This window comes from Octopus bimaculoides, chromosome 4 (assembly GCF_001194135.2).
Source record: "Octopus bimaculoides isolate UCB-OBI-ISO-001 chromosome 4, ASM119413v2, whole genome shotgun sequence".
NCBI lineage: Eukaryota > Metazoa > Mollusca > Cephalopoda > Octopoda > Octopodidae > Octopus > Octopus bimaculoides.
Window position 1 is genome coordinate 98,087,625 of NC_068984.1, and position 13,144 is coordinate 98,100,768.

The following is a 13,144-nucleotide window of genomic DNA, read 5'->3' on the forward strand; positions in this document are numbered from 1 at the left end:
GCATTACTTGGAACTGCACACATGTTGCGTAAAGTACTGTCTGTCTGAGGTCTGTGTTGTGACTTGACAAACAGTACAAACCCCCAGTAGATACAATATCTTCAATCAACAACCTCACAATATTGTATACTGTGCAACATCTATAATAATAATAATAATAATAATAATAATAATAACAACAACAACTAGAAAAGCACTCGGAGAGCACAGACCTCTGCCAAGCAGCTCATTTTCACCCATATACACGCATGCAGAAAATTGCCCAATTTCCCAAACCGACGCTGGCAAAAACATAACTTCCTTGGCGGGGTTTAAAAAAAAAAATAACACAGCCATATGATTTTAAAAAAAGAAAAAAACTTTAAAAACAGGAATCATCTGAAGCAGTTATATAATACATCAATGACAACAGCAAGCTTGTTTCACAGCGGCAGTGGAGGAAGCAAAGCCTGAGATTTTTGAGTTAATTCAAATAGTCAAGGCTTGTCATGTCATCCTCTGCAGACCTCCATCAAGCAGCTCATTTTAAGATTGATATGAGAGTAAAATTACTAATAGAGAAACGAAAATAAACTTTGGAAACAGCAACGCCACCATAGTGGAAATGATGTGTTTTCAAGGGAGACAATCAAAGAATGTAACATTGTAATACTTCAAGTAAATATAACATAAAAATTCACATATCACCACCAAAATTTCATCATCTGTTCCTTGTGTCATTACCAACTTTTCCTCTAAGTTTCATCAAATACCGTATACAACTTTTTGAGTTATTTTACACACAGATGGACAAACGGACAAACCAATGCTGATGAAAACATAACTTCCTTCGTCGGCAGAGGTAATAATCCTTTCTACTGTAGGCACAAAGCCTAAAATTTGGGGGTAAGGAGATAGACGATAAGATCAACCCCAGTGCATAACTGGTATTTATTTCATCAACCTTGAAAGGATGAAAGGCAAAATTGACTTTGGTAGAATTTGAACTCAGAACATAAGGATGGATGAAATGCCGCTAAGCATTTTGCCCAGCAAGCAAACGATTCTGCCAGCTTGCTGTTTTTATAATAAGAGTAATAATCCTTTCTACTATAGGCACAAGCCTGGATTTTGTGGGGAGGGGAACAGTTGGTCACATCGACCCCAGTACTGAACTGGTACTTAATTTATCAACCTTGAAAAGATGAAAGGCAAAGTCAACCTAGGCAGAATTTTGAACTCAAAACGTAAAATAGACAAAATACCCAGTGTGTAAACGATTCTACCAGCTCACCACATAATAAATAATAATGGTTTCAAATTTCGGTACAAGGCCTGCAATTTTGGGAAAGGAGGTAAGTTGATTACATTGACTCCAGTGCTCAACTGGTACTTATTTTACTGATCCCAAAAGAATGAAAGGCAAAGTCAACCCTAACAGAATTTGAACGCAGAATGTAAGGACAGATGAAATACCACTAAGCATGTTGCAACTCTTGGGATAAAAAAATTAAATTTCAAATTTTTTCCACATACTGAATATTTTCAAATTGAATATTTTAGAATACAAACAAATCAAAAACAAGAAGGGATAATTTGTTTTGTGTATACTTCCTTTCTTTCTGTTAAATAACAATCAGAAGAAATATATAGCCCTAATATTAATGTAATGAATGGGAAGAAAGCAAATTTTCATTAACATATGCTGCTAGTATTTGTATTTTGAACTGCTTAATAATAATAGCAACCAACACTAAAAGGAAATAGTCTTGCTATATGCTTGCATGTGTGAATGAATTTCTTATGAAACCTCAATGAATAAAGATGGGTTGCACACCTAATTTTTAAATAACAAATTTTAAAAATCTACATAAATGTAAAGTTCTTTTGCTTAGTAACCAGTGATAAAAAAAAAAAAGTGTTGTTACTAGCTTTAATAATTTCTGAGATATCAGATTGACTATTACATTGAGGCATTCATTCAAGCCAACAAATCTCACAATAGGGACATGTAACTTTTGTGCGGTTGTATTATCAGAATTATTATTATAAAAATTGCCAACTATCTGTAAAATTGTTTATGGAATCAATCTTTATAAATATACAGTAAAACAGTGTAAAGAAGTTAACAGACTAGAGTTTTGATCCCTGCCTTCATTCACACTATATAGCACCCAGTAAACATTAAAATTTGCTGAATTGTAGCTATGAGATAAAGCACAATTAACTCTGAACAATGTCAATAAATAGACTTTGACAGAGTAATCTGAATGGTAAAGGATAAATCTATTACCTCACAGCTTCAACATTTTAACGATGTGATTGCTTATTCTTAGAATGACATTGCAGAGCAGATGTGAAAGGCAAGATCTAGCTGGTTTGAACATACAACCAGCAAGTAAAATATCTGGACCTGATACTACCAGTTTAAACCTACCACAAATAGAATATTTGGACCTGATATAGACAGTTTAAAAGCTAAATAGCTCAGTAAATAAATTCATAAAAGTAACTAGTTAGTGGATACATTGATATAATATATAAAGAAGGTGTACTTAAATATATAACACACGAAATAAGTACAATTGTTACATATCAGAGGTGGAATACAAGAGTAGAACATCAAAGGTGTGGAACAATATATAATGTATCCATAATGGGCTACAACAATATTGCACTACTAAGTTATATATGTCTAATGAGACTGTACAATGATAGGGTAGTACAATCATCATTATCATTGTTTAACACCTGGTTTCCATGCTGGCATGGATTGGATGGTTTGACTGAGGATTGGTAAGCCAGGAGGCTTCACTAGGCTTCAATCTGATCTGGCAAGGTTTCTACAGCTGGATACCCTTCCTAATGTCAATCACTCCGAGAGTGTAGTGGATGCATTTACATGCTACTGGCATGGGGGCCAGTCAGGTGCCAACAACTATGCTCCAATGGTGCTCTTTAAATGCGACCAACACAGAACCAGTCAGGCAACACTGGCAATGACATGAAATAAATGATAGCTGAGGTTCAAAATGAATTTAACTTGTTACTTCAACTATTTTAGCAACTTCTCTGCTAGCAGTTATCAGTTATTTACTATCACCAACTCAAATGATTTTATGCATAAGAAAACATCTACCACACACATCTTATGAAGAGGATGCAGAAGAGAAAAAAAAAATAAATAAGAACAGCTGTTGAAACACAATGCCAGTAGTAAAACAAAGATATTAAAGGAGTGAAAAGGCTGAAATAAAACAGGAGTAAGCTCAGGGATAAGGCACATCAGTAGAAAATGTCTGATGATATAGTCAGCTCACTTCACTAAACTTACTGATTTCTAAAAGAAAGCCATGAACATTGCACAAGATCATCCTACTGCCAATTCTATACAGGTGTTAACCTAGTTTTTCAATTAGAAATCTATCAACTGATTGATTGAACATACACAATATGAATCTTCCCCAACCCTACTCCCTCTCACTGACTTTGTACTTTAGTCAGAAATATCACATCATGACTGATTACATCCCGCCCTTTGCCTAATAGAAAAATATTCTAAGTTCACTGAGAGCAAATAACCATTTATATGAGATTAATTAACAAATCAACAAGGTTCACTTCTGTCTGAGAGGTAAACATAAAAAAGATTGAAAATAATTTTTAAAATTTGTTTAGACAAAATGATAAGAGAAGCAGGGTCAATGATTATGACCTTTACAAATCTCTCAAATTGATGATATCAATGTTCACTTTACTCTTGGTATGTATTGGTAAGAAAAACAATGAGAGTAATTGGAGAGGCTTACGCGGGTTTACTAAAGGAGGAAGGAGCCCACCCTCCTTCAAAATGCTTAGTACAAAGGCATGAATGTCTGGGAAGAAAATCAAGAATATACAATTAAAAGAAAAAGAAGATCACAAGTTAACATGAAATAAAAGTAAAAACAAAACTGTAAAATTCAAAAATAAAATATTTTGCTGTTTTAGAAACATTTGCATCAACCACTTTTGTCATAATCATAACCATCATGATAGTCATTTTTACATCCAATTTTTTCCATGCTGGTAGGAGTTGGATGAAAGTTTCTTCAGGAACTATTCTAATTCTAAGGCTCTTCCTCTATTTGTTTTTCAAGGAAACTATTTTTTTTTCCTACTGGTCTCAGTATGAAAGTGGTAAAACTGCCAAGCTACAGGAATATTATTTACAAGGGATGTAAATACTGTTTTTATTCACATGATGTCAATGTGAAGATACACAAAAATATTCTCATTACATAATTAATTTCTATACATTTTCCATCTACCAAATTTCACTAACAAAGCATCGGCCAACCTGAGGCTACAGAAGAGGATGCTTGCCAAAACTGATATGCAGTGGGAAGGAATCTGAAACTACATGGCTGCAAAGTGAATGCCTTCAGCACAGCTGTGTCTGAGCTTATCACAATTTAAATATTGCTCCTGCTTTTGAGTAATCAACTGAAATGAACCAAGGAGTGTTGTGCCTTGCTCTTGAGCAAAAACAAAAAAGTTGTGCTAAGTTTGAACTTGTGATCATAATCATAATAAATCTTAAACTACAAAATATTAAATCAAATAAAATTATATGGGTCAGTTAGTCAGTATTTATTTTTCTTCATGTGAGTTAAATACAACTAAATGCTTATATATATATATGGGGTCCGAAATGATGCAAAAAACAAAAGACAGAGATCGGTGAAGTAACAACAAACTAGGTGCATAAGCTTGATGGCCACGAAAAATGGAGGAAGTCTTTAGCATTTTGGGCCTATGCTCTTCTATAGAAAGAGATGAAGAGAAGAAACAGGTGGAGAGAGGAAAAAATGGAGAGAGAAAAAAACCATGTCTGGATTAACACTTGCACAAAAATATATAATTTATTCTGCTGAAACATTTTTATAACATTCCTTTTGGTGGTGGTGGAGGGATTATTTCACCCCAATTTTCCTATCCTGACTTTTGTGTAGGCATTATTTTTGAAAAGCTAACTTCATTATTTCCACATTACTGTCTCTTCAGTGCTATTCCAACTGCCTTTCCAGGTGAAGTAATTAATTGTATATTCTCTGAACTAGGGCTCAGAATTCCCTCTTCACTTAAGTTGCTACTGCAGACATCAGCTTACAACTGTATCAGACTCACCAGGTTTGGTAGGTATACAAAAGTGATCAGCCAACTATTTACCAGTAATTTACAGTGTAAGAGTAGCAGAGTTATGTGCTGTATCCAAGAGTAAAAAATACTAATTAGAAATAATAATTTGAAAGACAAATATTAAATGAGCTCAGTTAAAAATAAAGGAATGGAGCAATACAATAAGTGAAACTGAGAAAAACAAATTTGTAATACAGAAGTTATTTACCTGCAGGAAATAATGCAATCCAATCATTTGCTGTGACATCCTCCTTGATGTCCCATTCCACTATAACTTGACTGTCAGAACCCAAGGTAAATTCCTCTTTATCCAATGTAAGACTTGATCGAGTCTCAGGACTCCAAAGAGCAAGGTTAGAATCACTGTTGGATCTTTCATGAAGAGTCAGTTTGCCAACGCTTGGAATTCCACAACTTCGGCTTGTTGGCAGAGATAAGTCATCAACAAAATTAAACTCTGAACTTGTATGAAAGGGAACAGCCTTGGCCATTGTTTAAGAAACAATGTGAGGTTAAGAGGAACATCCATGTGTTGTGGTTTCCATATCGGGTGGCCTCACTATGTGTTCCATCAAGACCAAAATGTTTGTCTTATAAAATATACATAAGAGAAAAAAAAATGAATTAATAAAAAAGTAGAGTATGCTTATTGTCAGGAAGGAACCAACAGATTAGAACCCCCCATATTGATCTCCAGGGTTAAAAATGCTTCCAATGAAAAAGTGTTCATGCCATAATATTTGTTTCTGAAAAACAAAATAAAGAAAAGTTACAATTATATATACGTATGTACATTACAATTATATACATACAAACAAGTGTGTGTCTGTGTTTGTGTACTATATCAATGGAAATTAAACTACAGGGGAGTGTAAAATAAAGAATTATCCAGAAAAGATAACCATTAGAAATTTTGTGACAGAGAGGACGAGAGGTGATTGAAAGTAAGAGATGTGTACGTGTGAGATTAGAGCAAGAAACTTCGTAGTGATTAAAAAACAGTGAAATGTTTAAAACAATTGTTTGCATCTGTCTTCATCTCCAAGCAGTAACGTCTGGGTTTGAAGTGTTAAAATACTCAACAAAATAAATTAAAGGGGACAAGTTTGATCAGATGAATATGCCACCAAGAACAATTTCTTTAACAGTTATTGTTTTCTTTTGTCGTCGTCATCATGCTCATTTTCACATCCACATTTCCATACTTGTGTTTAAAGGATGAGTCTTCTCCAGTACCAAATTTCAGCACCCTGAGATCAGCTTTCACTACTTTTTCCCATGTCTCTCTCTTCCACAGGTTCCTTTCACTTTAGTTGCTTGGCATTTCTTTACCCAACAGTCATCATTCATACATATCAGATCTTTAAATCATTTCAGTCTCCTCTCTTGCATACCACTGTTATTTCTCCTACACCCAATTTGTCGCAGTTCATTTTTGCACACCCACCGCTTTCTACCTATGCTTATTTACATGACAGTTATATGCAATTTAACTAAAGGTTGTATCATATGTACAGGATATTTTTTTTGTTTATGGGAAAAATGGAAAAATAATAATAAATATTTATTTTATGAGTGCTGTGAATCAAGTTCATAAAATTGTGCATAAAGTATATTAAGTGAATATATAAAGTACATTAAGTAATCATCGTATTCCAATTTCTTTCACTTCTCAATGAGTAGCAGATGAGTGACTAATTTTTTCATATAGACACAACACAGGCTATGCTTTCAGGTTTTTAGGATAAAGTTTTCAGAAATAACCCAATAGGTCTACCATTAATTCTGTGAAATATTCACGGGTCCCACTAGGATGTAATAAATATAAAACATAATCAAATTCACAAACTAATTATTAAAGAAACAATACTGTAAATGGATCAACAGAAAATTTTTGCTAAAAAAGTTCATTTATTAACATGTTAAGCCAGTAACTGTAAAGAGTAAAACTAATAACAACAGTGAAGGAGATAATTCATTGTATTCAAGTATTAGTATATTATCTAATAATGGACATGGGTATATAGAAAAGCAACGTAATGTAATGGTATAATTCATCTTATCTTGATAATAACTTTAATGCAGCTACAAAAATCAATACAGTAATACATTTTTTTCTTTCTTTCAAGCCTCCCACGTATGTTTACCTAAAGCAGCTGTATAAAATACTAGAGCTTTGAACTAGTTTGCTTAATGAACAAGTAAGACTTTGTAATAATATAAATTCCCATCAGTAAAAACTGAGAGATGCTGAGAGGAAGTGGTGGGGGAGAGATAGTGATTAATGAGTTAAACTTGTCCTTTCTCTCTATGGAGGAAGTACATAATATCAGCAAATCTGTAAAGTTTTCCAGTTTGGATTCTGTTAAGTTCAGCCTATAAAGTTTTATCATGTAGATTTATGTAATAATGGCTACCAAGTATAATAAACAGTTGATCTCTTTTTTTTTTTTTTTCTGCATGTGAAGTTATTGTGTATATAAAAACAAAGTATTTGGTATGGCTGTGTGATAAGCTTGCTTCCCAACTGCATGGTTCTGGGTTCAGTCCCACTGCATAACATCTTGGGAAAGTGTCTTCTACTTATAGCTCTGTGCTGCTCAAAGCCTTGTGAGTGGATTTGGTAAGCAGAAGCTGAAAGAAGCATGTTGTATGTGTGTGTTTGTTTTTGTCCCCTACCAACATTTGACAACTGGTAGATGGTGTGCTTATGTTCTTTTAACTTAGCAATTAGGCAAGAGACCAATAGAATAAGACCAGGTTTACAAAAAAAAAAAAAAAAAAAAAAGTACTGAGGTTGATTCATTCACTAAAGATTCTTCAAAGTGGTGCCCCAGCATGGCAGCAGTCTTAATGACTGAAACAGGTAAAAGATCTGTTTGCAGTGTTCATTAAAATCTATAGATATATTCTGCAGTACAGTATAACATATATATCTAGTCTGGCTGTTAACAACTCCCATCCATCATACTTGCATCATGTAAATGACTTTACATCAGTAATAATTTGTTTTTCATTAAAAAATTTACTTTTTGTAGATTTGATGTAAGCAACTCCAATGAGTCTTGAGAAGATGAAATGGGTTGATTGCTATTTCACTTGTACTTAAAGATTTTGTCACCCATTCACATTATATTTTCACTGCAGGACTAAATGTATGTTTATTAAACATACTCTTTATGATTTCCTACACACTTTTATCTTAGACAATGCCATGTAGGTGCTTTTATTAGTGTGTGTGCGGTACTCTGTCTTATTTTGTCTGATGTCAATTTGTCAAACGTCTTTTCGTCTAATGTCTTTTTGTCTGATAATTTCTTTGTCCAACATTTTGTCCAATTTTTAATAAACTCTGTAGAAAAGGTGAAATATCTCTAATGATATATTCACAGAACTATAATGAGCCTCATTATTGGATTGTTATTATCATTCTTTTACCTTTTTTCTCTTAAGTATGGTGCTGTGTATACAGAGTGCTGCAAATTTGGTGTACATATTTTTAATTTACCCATCCCGAAATGACAAAGTTCATAGTATTGACCAAAAACAAAAGAAAAGTGGTTGATGAAAGTAATTACATCTAAGATTTTCATTCAGGCAAGACAAAACTAGGAAAAGAATACTGAAGATGTGAGAAAAGAAGGCTGTGGTTCAGTGTTAATTCACACAGTAATGGAAAACAATGTGCCAGCACCTTCAACCCGCTGATGTAGATTGGTTAAATGCTAGAAAGGCAGATGCAGAAATAAAGCATAAAGCAGTGGAAAACATAGCAGCAAGTTCACGTAGCATAATAGTGGCCAAGATTACACAGCTAACAGAAAATACTTGCTCTCAACTTCCTCATTTGCCTGTACTTTCAAGGACTATTCAAAGGTGCTGACAAAAAACGTTCTGGATTTCCCGCTAATCCAAGGGTTAGAACTGGCTTTGAAATACCTGAAGAATATTGTAAACTTGATAATTGCGAACAATTTCTGAAATATGATTCGCATATCAAGGACCAACAGCAGATGCTAGTATATGCATCAGAAAGTGCATTTCAGGATATAGCATCATATCGTCATTGGACATGTGATGGAACATTCAAAATTGTGCCAGAACAGTGGTTTCAACTGTTTTTCATGTACAAGTTAAAAGTAGCAGTTTTCCACAGGTTTTTGCAATACAGTCAAATAAAAGAAAGCAGATATACAAGTTATTTTTTGAGTAGTTGAAAATTATGCAACCTAATGCATATCCACTTGATCTCATGGCAGATTTCGAAGTTGCAGTTCATAAGGCATTTAATTCATCATTCCCTAATTCATCTATTGTGGCATGTTTGTTTCATTTGAGCCAATCAGTATTTCGAAAAATTAGAGATTTAAGCCTAAAGAAAAATACAGTAAAGACTCTGAATTCTGTCTTAAAATTTGATGTTTTTCAGCATTAGCTTTCCTAGTCATTGAAGATGTTGAAGAGGCCTATGAAAAATTAATAGACGATGAAGAAATACCTGCTGAATTCATCACTTACTTCGACTTACATAGGCATTGTGAGAGGACGTGGTGCTAAATGAAGGAAAGAACCACCTACATTCCTGATAATTGCATGGAATGTTAATCAGTGTAATCTTCAAGATCTTCCCAGAACAAATAATGCGGCGGAGGGGTTTCATTCTGTTCTACCTGCCAAATGCGGGTGGAACACATTTGAATATTTGGAAATTAATCAAAACTCTGAAGGAAGAGGAAGCATTCATTCAAGGTAAAATGACTCAAATTCTTCGAGCAGATCTGCCAAATTCATGTACACGATATCAAAGAATAACTGAACGCCTCAAAAGATTGGTCACTGAATATGGGTCAACAAGAAAAATTGATTGTTTGAAGAGTGTGGCACATAATTTGCATCAATTTTAAGTGATCATAATAAATCATTAGTTATATCTTATTACATTTTAAAATGACTTCTTTTTAAATACATTTTTCCACAGTATTTTACTTGAATCCTATCAATAAAATTCTCAATGATTATTTGATTTTGATGTTCACCTTGTTTTCTAAAAAGTTTATTTAAAATTGAACAAAAAGTCGTTGGACCAAAAGAAGTGGACAAAGTGACATCGGATTAAAAATTGGGTCATGGTGCACATGTGTGTGTGTAATGTACACCAAAAATAATAAGTACTTAATAAATGACCTAGAGTATTTTCATAAATTAGAAAGTTCAATCTGTTGTTATCTTAAGTTTTCAAGAGGTAAACAGAAATATGCAGTGAGCAAAAATATTTCTAGTCTGATATGGGCAAATATAATAGGATAGGAATGTTGTAGTCTCACAATATGACTAAGGGCACAGCAATACCATAATACTACTACATATACTGAGAAATATTTGTTATATACATTCGCACGTGTGTGTGTGTGTGTATAGGAAAAAGAAAACCAAGGAAGACCAACAAAAGTGGTGAAAGCTGATCACAGGATACTTAACTTCATGAAAGAGATGACAAAAGAACATAGCAATAGGACACTGTGATGGAGAGGACACAATGTAAGTATGGAAAAGCAGCTGTAAAAATGAAGATGGGAGATGATTGATGTTTACATACAAATATGTTTAGGGATACAAGACAGTCATGATACAATGAAATCTTCATATAGTTATTTATATTTTACATTCAAGGTGTCATGCATATCATTCACATACAGATATTTTATACAATGAAATGCATTTCAACACAATTTTCCATAAACATAGTAGTAGTAGGAGGAGGAGGAAGAGGAGGATCCAAACAATAACATGTCTGAAAAATATAACCAAACCAATCATTGAATAAAGATTATATTCATTGTGTTTAAAATTATAGACCACAGCAGGTCAAATGTTCTGCATTTGATGACAGCTCATAGACAAAAAGTATCTTTCCATTTTTAAAGAAAATTAGTTTGTGTTGAGTACAGAAAATGTTTGTGGTAAAATGTTGTCAGTGGCACAAGCCCGACTCATTTCAACACCTTGGCAAAATGACTGATTATATTCACAGCATGGGTTACCTATCTTAAATTTTTAATGGTTCTTAATATATTATATATTCAATAACAGTTTGTTCAGGACTAACAGTCCTAGGACAAGTTCTTCTACTTCATCATGCTATTAATAGACACACATACACTATAAGTCTAGTTTATATTCAGATTTTTTTTTTATTTTCACCTCTGAATATGGAGAACAATATAATATATTTTTTAATTAGTTCAATAAAGTTTCTGAATAATCTAACTTATTCCAATCAGTTCTTGGAAAGTATTAGCTTTCATTATAATGATACAACCTTCAGTTAGCTATTGACTTGAACATTTAAAACTGGTATTTCACCAAATTCTATTCCCATCATCACCCTGCCCATCAAGTTTTTAGACCAGACTGGCTATTTTAATGGTTTCATGAGTTTCAACACTAAGCACAAGTGTGTATGTGTGTGTGTGTCAATATATATATCATCATCATAATTGTTTAACCTTTGCTTTCCATGCTAGCATGGGTTGAATGATTTGACTGAGGACTGGTGAACCGGATGGCTACACCAGGCTCCAATCTGATCTGGCAGAGTTTCTCCAGCTGGATGCCCTTCCTAACGCCAACCACTCCGAGAGTGTCGTGGGTGCTTTTACATGCCACCAGCAACGGCCACGCTCAAAATGGTGTATTTTACGTGCCACCTACACAGGAGCCAGTCTAGCGGCACTGGCAATGGCCTCGCTCGAATGATTTTCTAACGTGCCACTGGCACAAATGCCAGTAAGGCGACGCTGGTAATGATCACGCTCAGATGGCGCTATTTACGGGTGACTAGCACAGAAACCAGACAGCTTCTCTGGCAATGATCACGCTTGGGCAGTGCTGTTAGAGCTCCACTGGCACAGGTGCCAGTCATCGAATATGGATCGATTACGATTTCAATTTCACTTGCCCCAACAGGTCTTCGGAAACAGAGTTTAGTGTCCAATGAAGGAGAAGTTGGGCATGGGTGCCAGTCATTGAAATTGGTTCGATTTTGATTTCAAATTCACTTGCCTCAACAGGTCTTCGCAAGCAGAGTTTAGTGTCCAATGAAGTAAAGATACAAATAAATGAGCTGGCTACACTTCTGGCAGAGGCCACAGATTATGCTCTCACTTGGTTGCCAGGTCTTCTCATGTACTGCATATTTCCAAAGGTCCCGGTCACTAGTCATTGCCTCGGTGAGGCCTAAAGTTCGAAGGTCGTGCTGCACCACCTCATCCCAGGTCTTCCTGGGTCTACCTCTTCCACAGGTTCCCTCAACCGCTAGGGTGTGGTACTTTTTCACACAGCTATTCTCATCCATTCTTGCCACATGTCCATACCAGCGCAATTGTCTCTCTTGCACACCACAACTGATGCTTCTTAGGTCTAACTTTTCTCTCAAGGTACTTACACTCTGTCGAGTATGCACACTCACATTACACATCCATCGGAACATACTGGCTTCGTTTCTTGCAAGCTTACGCATGTCCTCAGCAGTCACGGCCCATGTTTCACTGCCATGTAGCCTGGTGGTTCGTACACATGCGTCATACAGTCTGCCTTTTACTCTGAGTGAGAGGTCCTTTGTCACCAGCAGAGGTAAGAGCTCTCTGAACTTTGCCCACGCTATTCTTATTCTAGCAGCTACACTTTCAGCGCACCTTTTCCCACTACAAACTTGGTCACTTAGGTAGCGGAAGCTATCAACTACTTCTAGTTTTTCTCCCTGGAGTGTGGCAAAGGTTGTTTTCTGCACATTTTCAGTGTTTATTGCTCCTGAGCTTCTGTCACATACAAAAACCATCTTGCTAGTTAGCCTTCCTTTGATATTGTTGCACCTCTTATGTGTCCATAGCTTACACTGGGTACATCTTATGGAGTTTCTACCTACGCCTATCTACAGATCGAGTATATACATACATATATATATATATATACACACACACACACA

General features: G+C 35.0%; 1 protein-coding gene across 1 annotated transcript in view; it reads right to left on the reverse strand.

Moving 5' to 3' along the window:
- The window catches only part of LOC106872160 (E3 ubiquitin-protein ligase HECW2), a 224,671-nt gene that overhangs the window by 156,197 nt on the left and 55,330 nt on the right, over window positions 1-13,144 (reverse strand). Inside the window, exon 2 of the mRNA XM_052967651.1 lies at window positions 5,369-5,906. Within this exon, the coding sequence (XP_052823611.1) occupies window positions 5,369-5,651 (283 nt within the window). The 5' untranslated portion in view covers window positions 5,652-5,906. The remainder of the gene's footprint in view (window positions 1-5,368; window positions 5,907-13,144) is intronic.